Source organism: Carassius carassius, chromosome 5, assembly GCF_963082965.1.
Source record: "Carassius carassius chromosome 5, fCarCar2.1, whole genome shotgun sequence".
Lineage (NCBI taxonomy): Eukaryota > Metazoa > Chordata > Actinopteri > Cypriniformes > Cyprinidae > Carassius > Carassius carassius.
In genome coordinates this window covers 9,501,223-9,522,209 of record NC_081759.1, presented here as the reverse complement: position 1 = coordinate 9,522,209, position 20,987 = coordinate 9,501,223, and the positions used below count along the sequence as shown (strand labels likewise).

Genomic DNA, 20,987 nt, shown 5'->3' with positions numbered 1-20,987 from the left:
ACACATTTGACATTCATATTAAATGAATAATTGGTTGAAAGTTAGAACAAAAATATAGATAATATTGATTTATAGACTACAGATTTTTTTCTTGTCTGTCTCAGGAAGTGTTTTGGCATTTAAAAAATAAATGTTAACATTCAGAAATGAAAAATCATGTGCACTGAGATGTTTTTTTTTTTTTTCACTGGGCAATAGTTTTTTAAAATGATGAATAGTCAAAAATATTTCATATTTTGACATTAAAGAACAACACATCCTGATTAATGGGTGTATCTTATGAAACCAGTATTTCACTCCAAAATCTAAAGAAATGTACTTTTAAAAAAGGTTATGTTAAAGACAAATGTCTTTGATAGAGCAACAAGATTTATAATTTCTGTATCTATAAATGTTTTACTTAAGTGCACATTAAGCAGCAATAGTGTTTTTAACATAAACTCGGAAATATAATAATATAATAGTAAGCATAACCGTAATTCTAATCAAAAATAAGAATGAGTTATTTTCTGATTGAAACCAGCTCCTGTAGTAACAATAACCAGGCAGGTACTTTATAAAGTTTTATATTTTAAGTAATGTTCTAGGTTCTGTTCTATTTGAGATGATGATAATAATAATAATCATAATAATAAATAGCAAAGTTAGTAAATTGTAAATACTTTTCCTTGTAAAAACAGACTCATATAAGAACATGCTTTACAATGCAAGTCTACAGTATTCATGGGGTATGAAAGCAGAAGTGTGCAGTTTGTATTTTTATTAAAACTAACTTTTCAAAGCAAAAAAATATATAGGATTTAGGTCTACGATTATTCAACGTCACATGATCCTTCAGAAATCATTCTAAAATGCTTTTGTAACATTATAAACTTGCTGAATAATACTAATTTCTCAACCCAAACACATAAATTGTATCATATAATACGGTTTCCACAAAAATATGAAGCAGCACAACTGTTGATAATAATCTGAAATGTTACTTGAGCAGCAAATCTGCATTATGAGAATGATTTCTGAAAGATCATGCTGAAAATCCAGCTTCGTTCACAGCATCTACCAAATATAGAAAAGATTTTTAAATTGTAATACTATTTCACAATGATACAGTTTTTTATGTATTTCTGATCAAATAAATGCAGCCTGGGTGAGCATAAAAACTTAAGAGACTTACACAACTAACACTCAAAAACATAAAACATTAAAATAAAAAATAGAAATCTGAGTGTGGAACCTTTCCCCCTCACTGAAACTCGCAATAGTGTGGATCCTTAGTGAAATGACTGGATTTGGACCACAAATTTAGCTGAGCATCATTAAAAGTGCTATGTAAATAATAAGATGACACTCTCTGGTCGCTAGCTTTAAGTGTAATGATGTAACCTACAGAAAGAGTCACTGAAAGAATCAGTGTGCAAAACATTTTGATAAACGGAATCAAACTATTCAAGTCACTGGATAAATCAAAATCAGCACAGCTTATTTATAGGCACCAACAGAGGCGCACAGTGATGATGTGTTTTTGTAGGCCAACTTGTCAGTTTGTATCATGATTTCACATCTTTTGGACTGATGAACTGCAACACCCGCTGACTGCCATTAAACCGCTTGGAAGATCAAAGACAGTTTTTAATGTTACTCTGATTGGATTCGTCTGAATGAAGATGCCTAGGATGCCTTGAGGGTAAGTAATGGGCTAATTTTCTTTTTTGGGTGAACTAACCCTTTAAGATATATTGAGCTTGTGTTGACCATCGACCTTATTTCAGCCATTTAACCAATGCTCCATTAAAAGAATGATGGAACTGATGGAAATGCTAATTTGCGAACTTGTTTCTTGGTTTTGGCCTACAAAAATCCATCATCCTGCAGCGTCCCTCAGTCCTGAGGCAATTCGGTCATGGCTCTCAGCAGCATCTCAAAGCTAAGGAATGTCACAGCGTTCACAGGGAATGCTCTCACGCTGTTCAGAAGAAGGCCTTTGAAGAAGACCCGCATGCCCTCCTCACGCACACTCACAGTAATGCAGTTCAGCACACCACTGTACATGCGACCACCAACGCCACACATCTGCAGTCGAGCCTTCACCACATCCATGGGGGTGGCACAGGCCCATGTGACCACGCCAGCAACACCACCGGCCAACAGGACAGCAGTGTTACCTGAAGACCAGATCTTCATATTACTACTCGGTTTATCACTATGAAAATGTGTGCGGCTCCTGAACATGCATTTTGCTAATTATTTAGTAACTTTGCTAAATAATCATAATGAATGAAGAGCTGTATTCATACATATATGTAATATACAGCCATAAATATAAACTAACAAATATACTAATATATAGTATGCTATACATATAATGCATAAAAATAAGTAAATGTATAACATACATTTAATATAATACAATATAAAAATTGTATAAATACTACGTATAAAATACTCTATTATAGGTCAAATTAATATACCATAAATATAAATGCATTTTTAAAACCTATTTTAAATATAAATGTACTTATTTTTCTTAATGTTAATTTGAACATTACTTTAACATTGTAACGCATTACATGTTTACTCGAGTTACGTAATCCGATTACTTTTTTCAAGTAACTAGTAAAGTAACCCATTTTTAATTTACAAGAGAATATATATATATATATATATATATATATATACACACAAACACACACACAGAGCTGGGAGGTAATGGATTACATGTAATCTGGATTACGTAATCAGATTCTAAAACTCAGTTACTTGTAATTAGAGTAAACTACTTTTTAAAATACTCGTAATCAGGCTACGAGTTACTTTTTTATGGATTACATGATTACATATTATTTACACAATGGTCATAAATTGCTTACAATTAATTGATTCTCCTAAATTTCCCTTTTTTAACGTTTATATTTTTTCCTAATAAACCTGCCGCTTATATACGTTCGCGATTCTGTGAGTTTTTCCAGCAGGTAGAGGAGGAGGGTTGTCAAAATCGCGCTCAGAAGAAATCAGTAATGAGATAATGGACAGCCTTTAATCCCTGGATGCACTGACGTCATTTTTAAAGAAAGACACATCAAAACTACTCTGTTTTGTGTCGGTTTTGTAGTTTTGTGTGGACACAGATATTTTTTGAGCCTCGAAAAAAGAAAAGATTGGATAGGGAAAGCTGTTTTGAGATGAAAGATATGTTTGCAATGTATTTGTATATGTTTTTCATTGATACAGTCATATACATTTCTAGTGTTTTTTAGATTTAATATTTGACCTAGCAGTGATATTGCTGTGAATTTCATGTTTTTCAATATAGTTTTTTCTAATAACAAGTCAAGTCACCTTTATTTATATAGCGCTTTAAACAAAATGTAATCCAAAAGTAATCCGATTACGTTACCAAAAATGTGTAATCTAAGAGATTATATTACTGACTACAAATTTTGTCATGTAATCAGTAGCTGATTACAATTCATAAGTAATCTACCCAGCTCTGCATGTATATGTGTGTGTGTGTGTGTGTGTATATATATATATATATATATATATATCTTTTTCAAATGACGCAAGTTACTTTTTTCCAATTTATTGATTGACAGCTCTCCTGTCTCCATGTTGAGAGAAATCTGTTACTGTATTACTAAAATAAATATGAATATGCAATAATTAATCTCACAAAAAAATATACACATTCAGTATTCCTTAAAATGAATAAAAATAATGTAACTTAGGATATGATGCAAACCTGCAATAATTAAATGTTAAACAACACAAATATCCTTTATGCATTTAAACCCATTCTATAAACCAATGTCTTTGCTTCTGATCTTCGATGGTCCAGTTCAACCATACTAATAAGCAAAAATGACTCTCGACAAACATTCTGCATTCTGCTGTACGAACGTAAATTTACTTTCCCTTTAGTGTATTCATTTCACTTTTGGTGTGAAAAGTGTTTTTTTTTTTATTTGCCAAAAATATAACTTTTTTTTATTTTATTTTAAAAACAAACAAGCAAGCCCTGTCCAGATTTAAAAAGTAACGCTAAAGTAATGTAGTGCATTACTTTCCATAAAAAGTTACTAATTAACATAATTTGTTATTTTTTATGGAGTAACGCAATATTGTAATGCGTTATTTTTAAAATGAACTTTCCCCAACACTGATTACAATACTAATGCATTATTAAAATCAAAAGTTTTTAATATTATTAATGGACCTGAACTGACATGAACTAACAATAAAGAGTTATATAATGTTAAGAAAGAATATTACTCTTACAAATGTTTTTATAATTGTTAGTTAAAATAAGTTGTCTTTCCAGTGGCAACCAAATGGGCGACAGGCACTTGACCTGGAGATAGTGGGGTTGTGTCTTGTGTGGTGCAACTTTATGTTGGGGCAGTCGTGGCCTAATGGATTTAATAGTCTAATAGTCGGACTTGAAATGCATAGGTCGCAGGTTTGAGTAAGAGGTCTACACGGAGGACCTGAGGACCCGGGACCCGACCTGGGATCCCTAGAGGTTCGGCGCTATATTTTAATTGGTCAGCTGGGTCCGGGTCGGGTCCCAATCTATTTATTTGGGTCCCATGTCTGTTTAACATTGTATGAAATATCCATTATCAGAGTCAGTCAGCGCTGTATGTGTGTTGTTTTGTAACTTTCAATTTGTAAAATTAGGATGAAAAAAGTGAGTCGGTAATTTGAAATAAGCTGAAAAAAAAAAATTCCAAGGCAATAACTTTACCTTAGACAATTAACTTTATTTAATTCAGAAGGCGGTACTTATTTCGCCATACCGCGCTTTGCAGTTTCTCCAATTTTTATAATAATAATGATAATATGAATGAACGTGTGTATACATATACATATATATATATATAAACTATTTATTCCTTCATTTTCTAACTTGTACTTATTTGAACAATGTCTAAAACTTGGTATTACAAGCACTTCCTGTGTCTGTTTGCCTCTTTAAGAAGAATCGGTTTATGTATCCCCCCAATTGTTGCTTTGGATAAAAGCATCTGCAAAATGACTAAATGTAAATGAACTGTCTTGTTATATCTAAAATTTTTGCTCAGACTCTGCACAGAGCAGAGAGCAAAGAGATGATACCAAATAAGTAAAGCTAACGTCAGCAGCCATGGCACTGGAAGAGCAATTGTTATTATAATCCAATTGGGCAAACAGTCTAAATTATTATGCAAGCTGACTCGAGATACAAAAAATGCAAAGTCACATTTGTCATCCATGACTGTGATAGCAATTGGACTTTTGAAGCTGGAATAATGAGTGGATTAAGCATTTCAATTTGCAAGAGAGGAATAACATGGATGGAACTTTCTTGGTGAGGAGGACTGTGTGCATCAAAGTCATGCACAAGGGAGAAGGCTTCTTGCATTAGGTAAGACAAAAAGTTTCATTTGTGTAAAAACCCGTGTAGACCTCTAGTTTGAGTCTCAGATCTGGCAGGGATTGTAGGTGGGGGGAGTGAATATCCAGCGCTCTCTCCACCCTCAATACCATGATTGAGGTGAGACCCTTCTCAAAAATAAGTCAATGCATTAATTCAGTGGTTCCCTACACTGGTCCTGGAGACACCCCAACACTGCATTTAGGTCACCAGCTCACTATTAGAGAATCCAATGGTGTGTTCCAAATGGGATATGTTGCCCTCTGTTTTTCAGAGTGAAAACGATCATGGGTGCCATATTGAAGGGTCGTTCCAAACTGAAGTGCTCAAAATTGGCCACTTCAAAGGGCCCTTCGGAATGAAGTATTTTGAAGGGTACAACTGAAGGACACTTTGGGCTCCCATGATCCTTTGCATGATTACGGTGACTCTTGTGTGGGCATGAGATGATGACACAGAAGAGCACTTCAAGAAACAGTTGTTTGGTCCCCTACACCCTTCAACAATTCAAAGCTCTCACTCCGGACAGTAAACCCTTTGAAGGGATTAGGTCATAGAGATGAGCTTTCCGAATGGAACGCAGGGCAATATCTGAAACTGGTGTGTCAGAGAAAGGAGACATGCAAAATGTGCAGGGTTGGGGTGCCTCCAGGACCCGGGTTGGGAACCATTGTATTAACATAACCTAATGGGACATTATAGTAAAGTGTTACAAAATATTTCAGAATATTTTTTAATAAATCAATTTATCACAAATATAAACTTACAAATCTTAATATAGTAATATTTAATATACAAATTCCATATAGTATTGTATATAATATACAGCCATAAATAGAAACTTACCAATACAATATACATATTTATGCACAATTACCTGGCTGCTTCCCTTTCTCAGTCAGCATCCTGCAGATCAGCTCATATGGCAGGAAGTAAAGTCCAAAACAAGGCACGTCCCGCAGGGCAAGAGCCCATATTCCTCTGAAAAGGCCTTTCACCCCGTCCTCTCTTAAAATCACAGTAATACAATGTATGGGGCCTCTGTACTTATTCCCACCTGACTTCGTCTGGTTCTGCAGGCGCACTTTAACCAGGTCTATTGGCGCTGAAAAAAACAACTGTGAGAGTGGATCAAATTAGCACAAATTAGTGACATGCAATGTGTTGCTTCAGACTGTTTTGGAATTTGCCAGCTTGAAGCCCAGACTTGCCTGTGCTAACCCTGAAAAACACCCGGCCATGAACACAGTAGTGAGTGACGACTGCTTGCTTTGGTCAGAATTGTTGTGACTTGACCGAGTAAGGTAATCCAGTGCATTAGTGTATGAACCAAAAGCCACAGCGTTGCTAATGGCAACAGAGACGACAGGAAATGACATGCCTTTAAAAAATCCATGAAACTGGGGAGAAAGGCAAAAAGGAGATATGTCATTCAAGTGATTAATGTTTCGTAGAAACAGAGAGCTAACTTATAAAAAACATTTCTAAAATACATAAGCGTTTATTGGTGGAATGTCCTGCCCAACTCAATCCAAGCAGCTAAATCCTTAGCCATCTTCAAGAATCGGCTAAAAACACATCTTGTCCATCTTTATTCAACCCTCTAACTCTAACACTCTCTATTCTAAATTATTATCTTAAAAAAAAATTGCCCCTTTTAGACTTGCACTCTATTAATTTACTAACTGCTTGTTTTCTTACAAGAAAAGAAAAACTAACACTACCTTCTCTATTCTTTTTGTATTCTTTTTACATTTAACAAAAGCAAAAAAAGGCCCCTAAAACTATCTTGCTCTATTCTATTTCAGTTTTCTTTTTATTTATTATATATATATACAGTACAGACCAAAAGTTTGGGGACACCTTCTCATTCAAAGAGTTTTCTTTATTTTCATGACTATGAAAATTGTAGATTCACACTGAAGGCATCAAAACTATGAATTAACACATGTGGAATTATATATAGAATTATATACATAACAAAAAAGTGTGAAACAACTGAAAATATGTCATATTCTAGGTTCTTCAAAGTAGCCACCTTTTGCTTTGATTACTGCTTTGCACACTCTTGGCATTCTCATGATGAGCTTCAAGAGGTAGTCACCTGAAATGGTCTTCCAACAGTCTTGAAGGAGTTCCCCGAGTATGCTCTCATCACGTCACACCTCACCTGCCATCTCCTCCTCTGGAGTCAAACATGGCTCAAGTCACTGCCTGCCATCCTGGGGGAGCTCATTCGTGCAGCCGATGCCCTCTCATTATAATTATGTTCATAAGAGAATGGAGACTCCATCCACAGGAGGTCTAGATGATCTGAAGTTGATTTGAGATTGAGTTGATACTGTTTCAATCCTTGACTGAGGCCTCCCTTGGAATGGATGCACTGGCACACAGCTGGCCCCAGGATTCCCCAGTGATCCTCCTTGCATAGACAGTGTGCTGGATCAGAAACATGAGGAGCAGGTTTTGTTAATTGGACCTTATTGGCCCACACAGACCCGGTTCTCAAGCCTGATGCTCCTTGAGACAGCCACTTCCTGTCAAATTCACCTTTCTCGGGATGGGGGGACCATTTATCACCTGCATTCAGATCCCTGGAACTTCCACTTGTAGCTTCTTGACGACACAGCAGACTTTAGTGGCCTATCACAGACAGTCATGGACACTACCACTCAGGCTAGAGCTGTGAGCCATGGTGGAGCCACTGGGTCGATGCGCCGAGGCGGAGTCCTGGTCTTGGAGGTTGAAGACAGAGACCAGGGCTCCCCTGACCACGGTGGAGCTGGAGACTGACAGACCTAAAGCAAATCTGCTCCACAGATGGAAAGCGGAGGATGAACTGAGGGGCTGACAGGATGCAGCGGCAGGGGGGCAGAAGATGGCAGATGGCTCATAAGAGGTGGGAGAGGGGAAAAAAATTATCAAACAGTACCACGTTGTTTGGGAGGAATAAAATGCCATCATCCAAAAACAAACTCCAGCATATTAATTTGCTAGACACTACTGGATCAAACATTTTTATGGTCAGATGAAATTAAAAAGCATTTTAGCAGCAAACACTCAGGATGGGTTTGGTGTGCAAAGGGATAAAAAAAGTACTCCATATGTACAATTAAATTATACTGCTGGATTTTAAAGTTGTGGGCCTATTTTTCTGTCGGAGATCTTGTTCAGATACATGGTATCATACACTCACCTAAAGGATTATTAGGAACACCTGTTCAATTTCTCATTGATGCAATTATCTAATCAACCAATCACATGGCAGTTGCTTCAATGCATTTAGGGGTGTGGTCCTGGTCAAGGCAATCTCCTGAACTCCAAACTGAATGTCAGAATGGGAAAGAAAGGTGATTTAAGCAATTTTGAGCGTGGCATGGTTGTTGGTGCCAGACGGGCCGGTCTGAGTATTTCACAATCTGCTCAGTTACTGGGATTTTCACGCACAACCATTTCTAGGATTTACAAAGAATGGTGTGAAAAGGGAAAAACATCCCGTATGCGGCAGTCCTGTAGGTGAAAATGCCTTGTTGATGCTAGAGGTCAGAGAAGAATGGGCCGACTGATTCAAGCTGATAGAAGAGCAACTTTGACTGAAATAACCACTCATTACATTACTCATTACGAGGTATGCAGCAAAGCATTCGTGAAGCCACAACAGAGGTGTGTTGAGGCGCATTGCTATTTCAAGGAGCTGAAAATAGACTGTGCCGTAGACTAACTCAAACCTGGTCTAAAGTTAATTGCACAATATTTTTTTGTTATTTAAGGAGTGCGTTAGTAGAAAATGCGCCTCTGGGCAGGTCAACAATGCGCGTTGACTTTGCTTATTACACACAGGGATGCGCATCACACAAAATCACTAACTTGTATGAAGTTAAAGCGGTTTCTTCGCTTGAGAAGCGTTCAGCTTTTCCGCCAACAAATTCCACCATGTGTATAGCGATCCGCCATGGCGTGAGCGACACTCACTCTTAAAGGGAATGGGAGATGAATGTTACGCCCATTACTTATTAAGAGAATAGGGACAACCCATTTTCAAAAATACGCACAGACCGTTTTTCCATTGTTATAACAGCAAAAGTGGATTTGGACACGCCTTGAGTGCACCTGCGCCATGCGCTTTACACTTTATGTTTAGTTCGTTAAAATAGGGCCCTCTGTGTGACAACTCTCTCTGTGTATGTTTGTGTGTGTGTGTGTGTGTGTGTGTACTGTACTTCAATTCAATCAAATGTCATGAAGTCTTTGGCGGAAAGCTGAAGGTGATTGCTGATAGGCTGTCACAATTAGTGGTGCCTGCACAATCCAATCACGCTTGAGAGGGAAACAACAAATTGAGGGTTTATGGAAGAAGTAACGGGTACTTAAGGTTATGGATAGAAATGTAGCTTGAGTAAAGAGTACAATATTTGCCTCTCACATGTACTTGAGTAAAGTCATGAGTACTCCTCAAAAATGATACTCAAGTAAAGTACAGATCCCTCAAAATTGTACTTAAGTACTGTACTCAAGTACATGTACTCCGTTACTGTCCGGCTCTGGAATTTCTGGAATTCTGTATGAAGAAATGGTCTCTGATCTAATGTCAGATGTTCTTTAATTTTATCAGGCATTAGAGGTTAAGACTCAGAGCTGTTACCTTGGCAAAAAGAGGTTGCAAAAAGTATGAGTTTTGTACATTTTTTTAAATAAAAGATCAAAAGAATTAACAATGCAGATTTATTTTCACAGTCACTTTTGATAAAAGTATGAATCATTTTGAGCACAACTTTGTATATGTATATACAGTATATGTACAATGCAGTTTTGATAACTTACTCCTTCATGTTTGTATGTTTTGGCCACACAATCAAATACCCCTCTATACACAGCCTGGGTCTGCAAGCGTACCTATGAACATAATAAAGGCATCAACTGCATTATTAGTGTCAGTGACTGAAAACCAGGAAATCACACATACTTCAAATCTATTATCAAGAAACTCACCTTTACGGTGTCCAAAGGGTGGCCAACAACTAAACCAACAGCACCTGACACCACACATGATACATTAACCATTTGTGAATCATTGAACAGTTTACAGTCTGATATAATCAAACCTTTAGAATAGAGTAACAGAATAATGACTATATTTTTTGTAACCTTGTACAAAGAGTACTGCAGCTGTACCATTTGTGAAGAAATCATATTAGATGTTAAGGCAATATACTACAGGCGAAACCATTTTTTTTGTTTTGTTTTTCATTCACTGGTCAATTTTGAAATTCTGGGATCCATATTTTCATCCAAAAACATGTTTTTTAAAGACTAGTGTAAAGAACATGGAAAAAACGCATTTAAGTGATTATTTTATTACATTTTATCTATTTGTGACTGTCACTCTTTACAATACACATCTTAAAAGCCCCCCTCCCCTTGCATACACCTAATTTAACAGTTTATTTATATCTGTTCCAAAGGATTTTACAAAGGGATGAATTGGCGAAATGTCACTAAACACAGTGATTTTTATTTTTGACTTTTATCATCATTGTTATTATTTATATTATCAAAATGAACCAAAAAAGCTGTATCTGGCTTTATCCGGTGGTCAAATTTTTCTTCTGGAAATGTATGCAAGTTAGTTCATATTTAATTACATTATGCCACATTTTCATAATCATAACATTTCAGATAATTTGCAATACAAATTGTCTTGATGATATCAACTGGGAAAGTATGGTTAAATCTATTGTTGTCTTGCCTTAAAGCTTTTGAGCTACCAGTACACTGATAAATAGGCTACCGCTACATATTCATACACTATGGTTTTTACACGTATGAGCGGCGTCTTAAAGAATATCATGATACTACCGAGATGTTCATAACTTCTAAGTTAATGGCTGATAAAAACCGAGCTGATTCAAAGTCATCTATTAGCTATGTTTTTCCCTGTTAATTTAACCAGACATGTTAACAATTGCAAAGCCAAAAAAGTTAAGAATTACCTGAAATCCAGCCTGCGACGAACTCCACAAACGGCATGGCACATTCATTAAACTCGTAAAATACACCAATAATAAAAGTCGATTCTATAGAATATTTTTCAAGTAAAAACTCGGATTTCACTACAAAGCATGATCGTGTCCACTTTGGGCAGAAATCACCTGGCTTCAGTATACTGTACTGTCAACGAGATCGACTGCACTGACGCTGAATCTGCATTTTTGGAAGAAACTTACTGTTGCTAAAAAAGTACATCGAGAGAGAAAGAGGGGGTTTTAAGACTTAGTTTGGTCTCAAGAGCTTCTCTACCACCATCTAGTGGTGATAATGTACCTTGTCAGATGTTTATAATGCTGCGCTCACCTATTATTTCCCAGTTTAAAAACTGATCTTAAAAGGACGTTTCTCTTTACAAGGGATCATTTTTAAAATATATAGCAATTCTACAATATCACTGAAATACAGGAAAATATCTACTGTGTATAAGTCAACGGGGTATTTTTTAATTCTTTGTTTCTGGGGAATAAAATGGATCTTACAATTACATGCTACAATTTAGCATAATTTTCACATTTGCATTTTAACATTTTGCAGTCTAAACATAAAAAACCCATAATGATTACATTAATAATGCATATGTCCTTGCATATACCTCATCACTATCAAATAAATCTTTTCATATCGAACAGAATCAGACAGATGATAGAGAGTGAAAGAGAGAGAGATTCATATGCAAAAATATATTATTTAATCTAATGTTGACTGCATTTTACTGCATGTATTAACATCATTAATAGATTAGCATAATCAATCTATTAATAGAACTCTGTATCAGTTAAGATGTGAGTCCTATGGTTTCTATCAACGTAATGACACAAAGATCTGGGAGGGTTCTTTGGACGTCTTGACCTGTTCCTGGTCCTTAAAGCGAGGTCCTAGTCCTTCAGGGGCTGAGAATGAGAACCTCTGGAGGAGGGAAGTGAAGAACAGGAAGAGTGCATTTCGTGCCAGCTGCTCACCCAGACATGACCTTTTCCCTGGACAAATGTAAAGGCAGGACCCATGTATGCAAATGTCATCATACATTAAAACATCATACGTAAGAGTGAGTGAAATACAATGAAAGTCTACCTGCCGAAAATGGATAAAATGCTTCCCGTTTCCTAAAATTCCTTTGGTCATCTAGGAAGTGTTCAGGATAAAACTGATCTGTTTTTTCCCATTGTGATGGATCCTTTAGCACAGATGAGAGATTACAGATGACCAGTGTGCCCTTGTGTGAAAGGAAACAGAAAAAAATATATACTCATATAATTACAGTCACATATATACTGTAATACAATGCCAGAGTCTGCAGAGTCTGTATTTTGATCAGCGCAAGGCCAAGCGTCCATATCTAAGTCCCTTTGTGAAAAAGAAGTATACTTTAGCATACTTTTACAATGAGTACTTATTGTGGAAATAATGTATTTTAAAAGAACATAATTAAGTGTGATCTGAATGTGATGTTGAAAAATACATAAAAATAAGTGTAATCCTTTAAAGATGGAACAATTACTAAAACAATGATTTAAAGTGTCTTTTAAGTGTACTTAAGTTTGTTAAGAAACAATCGTGAAAGTTTCTCTTTAAGTAAACTTAACTGGCCTTTTATTTTATTAATATTATATTATCTGCAAGTGAAATTCTTGAAAAATTACTTTTAAGGTTTGACTACTTCTATAAGTGCACATTAAACACAGTTAAGTGCACTTCTTTTTCACAAGGGGTATTAAACTAATATGAATATTTAATCCACTTATTACCAATATTAATATAAATCAATTAATTTGATCAGGCTCATTAACAAAATCTAAAAGCTTTTCCTTACAAACCTTGTTCAAGTTTGCAACACTGTACGTACCCAGTGCAATTTACAAATTACCCAAAGCAAATAAATACAAGCAAAAGCAATTAACCCGAAGGAGAAAACAATCCAAGAAGTGATTCCATGGCTAATTTCATTAGCACAACAACAGTACAACACTAGAGCAGAAGTACTTTAGGAATGAAGTATCCGGCCAGTATTGAGTCTCGACTTGTCAGACGGGGCGCTGTCAGAGGTAAGATGTTGCTCACTCTCTGAGTTTCATGAAGAGCTGCGTCTGTGTAAGGCATACTGGCTCGGTCTACCAAACACGGCTGCCGCCACTTCCCAATTACACAGTCGATCTCATCTTGAACTTTCTCTGTGAAAAATTACAGCAATCATAAATTTAATGGCTTATAGCAAAAACATATAGTACAGGTTATTGTGACTCACATCATAAATTATATTAATATTCACCCCCCCCAAAAAAAAAACATTCTGAAGATGTACTCATCCTCAGGCCATCCAAAGAAGAAGATGAATATTTTTCTTCATCAGAACAAATTTGGAAAAATTTAGCATTACATCACTTGCTCTCCAATGGATCCTCTGCTGTCAGAATGAAAAAAGTCAAGACATTTGCCAAGTATGGTATGGTGCTCTGCATTTAACCCATGCAAGTGCACACACAGCAGTGTGTAGGGAGCACACACACAGAGCAGTGAGCAGCTACTTTGCTTTAGCACCCGGGGAGCAATTGGTGGTTCAGTGCCTTGCTCAAGGGCACTTAAGCCATGGTTATTAAGGGTGGAAGAGAGAACTGTTCTTTCACTCCCCCCACCTACAACTCCTGCCGGCACGGAGACTCAAACCTGCAACCTTCAGGTTACAAGACCAACTCTCTAACCAGTAGGCCACAGCTTCCCCTATGGGGATGGGAGTCATTCACAAGATGTTTTTATCAGCTGTTTGGACTCTCATTCTGATGGCACCCATTCACTGCAGAGGATCCAGCGATGAGCAAGTGATGTAATGCTAAATTTCTCAAAATCTGTTCTTAAGAAAAAAACAAACTCATCTACATCTTGGATGGCCTAAGGGTAAATCAATTTCGAGCAAATTTTAATTTCTATTCATTAAACTTTTCAGTAAATAAGTCTATTACTATAAATCTATATGGTGTTTTCACAGAATAGATGTTTTCAAGTTCACTTACTTTGGACTTTGGGGTACTTGATCATCAGAAGTAAAGCCCATCGTAGGGTGTCAGTGATGGCTTGCGTCCCAGTCTTAAGCAGCTCCACAGTGATACAGACAAGGTTATCCCCAGTGAAAGCAGCCTCTGTATCCTTCCGTCTCTAAAACAAAACCATGATTCAGACAGACTGGACCAGATTTAAAACTCATTCTGTCAAAGCATAGCAGATCTATGATTGATATCCATACTCATTTAAAGGCAACATTAAATAAAAAATTTCTCTCAATGCATGTTCCTGTTTTCATTGTGAACTAAAGAAAGAAAATGTTTGTCTTATCAAAAATATAACCTATATAACTTTTATATAGCAACATATAGCTTTGTTTTACATTTCTCTAATTTTTCAAGCCCTAAAATGGGTTGTGAATAGCATTTCGTGTTGACTTTAGATGCAAAAAAATCTATGATATTATAACACTTGGCACAAAGTACTTTAGGAATCAATTAATAATCAGTTAAAGAGTCTTCACTGTCTTACCTTATCTATCTCTCCAATGTAGGCATCGATGAAATCACGATGATCAAATGGATCCCAATCCTTCTTATGTTTCTCAATTTGTTTCTTAATGAAGGCTGATAGCTTTGCATAGTTTAATAAAGCTGTCTTATGTGGTCCATAGAAACGTTTGACAATCCCAGGAAATGCATTGTAAAACTAAAAATATATTAAAACAGAAAATTTGCATTAACATCATCTTATTTCACATAATCTGATAGGAAATGGTAAACGTTATAGCCTTCCGTATACCGTCAACTTATTTACGAAAGATTAGCTCAAATAAGTGTATTCGGGAAAACATAACCTCTATATTTCACTGAAGAAAAAGTGAAAAAAGTACCTGAATTTGTGGAATATTTTCTATGAACATGGAATCTGAATGCAGAAGAAGGTTCTGGAAGTCAGTGAAGTTGTCATCAAAACGCTTCCCAAACACAAAACATCCAATTACATTAACGGTTGCATTGTTTAGGATGTCAAGAGGGTTGAAGGGGCTTCCTGTAAAGTAATATTATTGTTACTTTAAGCAAAAAATGGGGTTTGGAACAATATATGAGTGAGTAAGTAATGAAATTGAATTTAAAGTTTAAATATGCAGCCCTGAGTAGTGGATTTGGCAAACTACTAGAGACTAATGCACCTTGCTCTTCCTCAAAGCTCTGACACAGATTGATGCATTCTTGTTGAATGTGATGCTCCAAAGCATTTTTGCCCTCTGCAAAGGCCTTCAGGTGAAAGGCAGTAAAATTGCGCTGCTTCCTCCACTTGTATCCACTGCTCAGTGAAATGCCTGCACAAAAGTGTTAATCTAAACAATTTGCTAATTCTTGTTCATGACGTGACTGGGTTTGATGACAGAGATTCAGGAAAATTTTTTGTAGTTCTTATCAATAATTCTGACACACAAGAAACACTAGGCTTACCATTTCCTTGAACTACTTCTTTAAAAGGAGGAGATATGATCCGGTCCAGAAAGTAGTCTCCTTGTGTCACCAAAACCTCCTTTACCCATTTATATCCAGACACTAGCACAATCTTGTCGTAACCCACTCTGAGGCTGAAAACGTTGCCAAATTTTGCAGCCACCTGCATGATCAGCAAATTACATCGGTTACATACATTTATACATGTCATTTTAAAATAACTTCCATTGACTTCTATTGTTTTAAAATATGAATAATGTGTACTGACAAGCCTTTATAGTAAACTAAAATAGAATTTAATATCTCTGTTAATAGCTCTATTGGTTTCCTGTTAAATAATTTCATGTTTTAGCTACTTTGTTTTCATAATTTTTTTTTTCACCACGTGTCTAGTTTAGTTATCATTATCCCATGTATACATATCTTTTGTTCCAAATTTGATGTTGCGGTTTTGTGTTTGCTTTTTTTGGTGTTGTGGTTATGTAAGTCTAGACATCAAAATAAGTGTACTTTAAACAAAAGATTAAGACATGCAAGTATTTATGATTTAAAATACTTTCATTTGACGTGTACTTTTTAAAAGTCTACTTAAACATGTCATTTACTGGAAGTACACTTCTGTGGCCTTTCATTTAAATTCATATTATAGTATTTTTACAGTTTAAGATTATGATAACTTCAAAAAAACTTGTGAAGTCAACTTAACAAAATAACTGAAAGATAAAGATATATATATCAGTGTTTTCACTGTAGACCGTTGTTTCCAACACAACTGCAAGAACTCGTGCTGAAATAAATACTATCCTGACAAAAGCGTTTCTGTTCCCACGGTTACATTGTGCCAGTCTATATGGACATTAAGAATATATTATCATCATTGCTTCACAAAGCATCTTTGTGAGCTGAGCTCTTCTTTAACGTGTGTGAAGGAAATAAAACTTGTACCTCATCCATCACACGACAGTCGAAACCGACGAAAACGTTGCCAAGAAACGGAAAACTCCATGGTCCTGGTGGAAAGTTCGGCGCATTTTTACTTTTCCAAAAATCAAAAATTAGTAACGCTATAAGAAGAAGTCCCAAACAACTCTTGACATCCAAAGCATTCAGTAAAGACATCAAAAGCATGGTGCTGCTCTGCTCTGGGCAGAGTTTGCTTCCAAAGTCCATTCGAGCTCACGTGTCACTATCTGCATATCATCATCACATACGCAGTCAAATAAATAAAGCCATTTAAAATAATACGTAAATTTTGATCTTTGATTAAGTTTTTTTTTATCACGTGGCATCGAATAGCAAAGAAAGAAAGAAAGAAAGAAAGAAAGTAGCCTATCATATGAATCCTTCATATATTTTTTTAATTTTTTCATTTTCAGTAAACTTACATAACTTATATTATAATTAAATCTCATTAGAAAATAGAGCAATATAGAGAATAATGCAAAGCATTAAATTTGGGGTTGTTGATACAGACCAGACTGCACAGCCATAAGAAATGCCGGGCACAATATAAAATAATTAGCTATTATTAAGTTACCAAAACAGTAACATTTAAATATAAACATCAATTTACAGTTGTTAGATATGTTGTAGATTTTTTTTTAACATCTTCCAGGTTAATTTAATATTAAGGTTAGTTACACTTCTGTTCAATAGCTTAGTATCAGTAAGATTTTATTTTGTTTTTAAAGAATTAAATTAATTATAAATTCTACATTCTTGTAATATTAAAAATTATATATCTCTGGTAATCTGGTCATTTCTGAAGCATCATGCGAAACTGAAGACTGGAGTAAATGGGAGCAGAAAACTTTTTGCATTACAAGAATACATTTCATTTTCACCACATAAACTCTGAGCGTGGATGGGGCGGAGAAGGAAGGAGAGAACCTCCGTCACCTCACAACTAAGGGGTGAACATCCTCGAGCTGTGCACCAGCTGGAGAACACCGACCACTTCGAGGCATACAAATGTTGTGTCGACGGAGCTCTAGCCTGAGTGATGGTATTTAGCACTCCCACTGCGAGATCAGCGGGTAACCGTTGAGCGCCCACACATGGAAGGACCACAACTCCGGTTGAGGGTGCCAAATCGAACCCCTGGCCTGCGAGAGGAGGTCCCTCCTCAACGTTACTGGCCACGGGGCGACATCTGCTAACTGCATCAAATCTGGGAACCATGGTTGGTTCTTCCAAAGAGGTGCTACAAGCAGTATTGAACATCTCGTTTCTCTCACCCGTTCTATCACCTGCGGAAGGAGGGAGACGGGAGGGAAAGCATAAAGCGGGCAGCACGGCCATTTCCGTGACAGCGCACTTTCGTTCTTGGAAAAGAACGCGGGGCAGTGAGCGTTTTCGTGGGACGCGAAGAGGTCCACCTCCGCCCTGCCAAATCTCTCCCACAACAGCCGGACTGTTTGCGGGTGTAGAGACCATTCGCCCGTAGGAACATTGCCTCTGGACAGCCTGTCTGGACCCAGATTCTGTAGCCCAGGCACATGCACTGGCCTCAGCGAACGCACGTTGCGCTGAGCCCAAACCAGGAGGCGTTCCGCCAGCCTGTACAGGTTTCGGGACCCGAGACCGCCCTGGCGATTTATGTAGGACACCACAGACATGTTGTCCGAATGGACCAAGACGTGGTGGTCCTTGATTTGGACCAGCCCTGTTGGTTTGTCTGGACGGAGGAGAACTGGCCCTCCGACTGAGCTTGGTTTCTCCCAGAAGGTTATTTTCTCCATTCTGTCAACGATGGAGTTTTGGTTCCTTGCCGCTGTCACCTCTGGCTTGCTTAGTTGGGGACACTTCATTTCTAGCAATATTGTCAATTTGATTGCACAGATACTATTTAAACTGAACTAAGCAATGATGATGACAGAACCGAATTCAATGATGAACTGTCTTTAATAAAACATTTAATGTTTTCTATTGTTCTTTTGAATACACACACTATTTTCCTATTTGATACTGTAAAGTTACTTTGACACAAGCTGTATTGTTAAAAGCGCTATATAAATAAATGTGACTTGATTTGACTTGTAATTAAAATATTTAAATCTAGAAAAAAATACGCTAGAATGATATTAATGACGAATGATTATTTATGAATGATAAGAAAGGAAGCGTTTTGCTAGCTACATGTAGTTACTGTATCTACCAGTAGGGGTTAAAGTGGCTATGCAATCTGAAAAACCTTTAACCCTTCCCTTGGTCCCAAGAATGAGCCAAAGATATAGTTTGACCCTATTTGCACTGCCCTGTAGTGGTCAGTGTACTCTGATTTTTTTTGGCAGTTACTTCTCCTTTTGCATAATTAATACAAAAATATTACAGGTTTGGTTAAAATTCCAAAATTTTCATCACCCTTGTGCTTTCATCCTGAATAGTCCAGTGGAGTGACAACTTAAATTTTTAAAAGTCCAAATATTCCACATTGTTCTTCAGTTAAAACCATTTTACATGTAAAATATCAGTTTTAAATTTATTCTGATGGTATACTGACTTATTCTAATAAGGTGAATAAGGTTTCTGTGTTTTTTTCCCACTATTGCTTGTTCGTTGAGAATGTACATTTGGTAAGTGGGTACGAAATTCCACTAAAAGGACAGATTGCTTTAAGGCAGGAACAAATGCATGTGTAACAGCTATCCACTGTAGGACAGTGGTGTATGTTTACGAGACAATTACAGTCACAAATGTATGGGGCTCCAATTTGCAAAATTACACAAAACTACATACAGTTGCTTTAATATGAGGTCAGAGCTTCGTACATTATATTTATTTTAAAAAGTAAGCAAAGTGCGTTTTAAATTTTTTTTTTTTTTTTTTTTTAAAGTTCAACATGTTACATTATTGAACATGCAAAACTATTTCATGTCAGCAATCCATATATATATGTTCAATCTATACTGGACCCAAGAAAAACAGAGAAGGTTTAGATACAGTACAGTCAGATTTGTGGTTTTGATTATATTCCTTTATGTATTTAAGAGCGTTGAACATTTGGAAGGGGATGTGGGTCATTAAAGCCTCTTTTTGCTTGCATCAGCAAGACTGCAGTAGGATTGGAGAGAGATGTAGAGCTATTTTATGGGAGAGAGAGTAAGGAATGAACAGGTGCAGGTTTTCCAGGATACACATTACAGATGCTCTCTGAAATTGAAAAACAAAAGAAGCTCCCTCCCCTCCCCACACAACTATCCCAAAGGAAACCTTCACACCTGCTTACAGCTCTGTGTATTGAGTCCTTCAACATGGTTTTGTTCCAATTCGGCACACAATGTCCATGTCTGCACACACATACACAAATCCTCCCTGTCCACATAGGCTCCACATGGTTCCTTCTCACTGTATTATTGGATAAAAGGAAGGGGCAGGAATGAGAGAGTGTTCTTTGATGTGTGTGTCTTAAACATGCTTTTTCTCGTTATTTTGAGAAACTGGGGTGTGTGGAGAATAAGGTTGCTTGAATGTCTACAATATTAATCATGTCAGGACTGTTTTGTTATTCAAAAAACATATTGTTTCAAACTCAAAATAGTGCCTTAGAGCAAGCTGAGGAGACTATGACAAGGAAAAACTGAAAATATTTAAAGAACCAGAATCAGCTGGGAAAATCCCATCCTCTTCTTGCAGGCAGTTAACAAAATAAATGTCCAACAGTCAAATGTTATTTAGTTACATAATATGCACCAACATATAGTGCAGTCTTTAAAATAATGGTTCTTTATTGACATCTATGGTTCCGTGAATAATCTTTAACATCCATGAAACCTATCGATTGCACAAAAGATTCTTTATACACCTTATTTTTAATGTAAGATCTTATTTTAATGTAAGGTCATTTGACAATGCACATATGACTTCCGGTGTCATTCGCTTCCATTTATTTTAGCTGAACAAAACTCTCCGTTGTATGGCTTAATAATGCAAACTGGTATTTGTTATCATATTACTTGTATTATCGTAATTATAAACACACTGCTTTGTAGCACAAACAGTTTTACCCTTTTCTGCACTTTGTTAATTTTAGTTTTATCTCTGAAGATTTTAGCATG

The 20,987-nt window shown here is 36.5% G+C and overlaps 2 protein-coding genes across 4 annotated transcripts; both read right to left on the bottom strand.

The window, feature by feature from the left end:
- Positions 1-1,690: 1,690 nt before the first annotated feature.
- Positions 1,691-11,494, bottom strand: LOC132140261 (solute carrier family 25 member 45). The gene is made up of 6 exons (XM_059549068.1): positions 11,404-11,494; positions 10,403-10,446; positions 10,235-10,306; positions 6,625-6,813; positions 6,291-6,531; positions 1,691-2,162 (listed from the first exon to the last, which is right to left on the bottom strand). Exons 1-6 carry the CDS (start codon positions 11,438-11,440, stop codon positions 1,879-1,881), a joined length of 867 nt encoding a protein of 288 aa, XP_059405051.1. The 5' UTR covers positions 11,441-11,494; the 3' UTR covers positions 1,691-1,878.
- Positions 11,495-12,162: 668 nt separating this feature from the next.
- LOC132140755 (cytochrome P450 2J2-like) lies at positions 12,163-17,104 on the bottom strand. 3 transcript variants are annotated; one of them, XM_059549703.1, is made up of 9 exons: positions 16,876-17,104; positions 15,931-16,093; positions 15,648-15,797; positions 15,348-15,505; positions 14,987-15,163; positions 14,467-14,608; positions 13,442-13,629; positions 12,533-12,674; positions 12,163-12,438 (listed from the first exon to the last, which is right to left on the bottom strand). In XM_059549703.1, the coding sequence occupies exons 1-9, from the start codon at positions 17,098-17,100 to the stop codon at positions 12,263-12,265; spliced, it is 1,521 nt and encodes a 506-aa protein (XP_059405686.1). In that variant the 5' UTR covers positions 17,101-17,104; the 3' UTR covers positions 12,163-12,262. The 3 variants fall into 3 exon arrangements, with proteins under 3 accessions (XP_059405686.1, XP_059405688.1, XP_059405689.1); XM_059549705.1 differs by having other exon boundaries at positions 13,520-13,629; XM_059549706.1 differs by lacking the exon at positions 14,987-15,163.
- Positions 17,105-20,987: the final 3,883 nt, after the last annotated feature.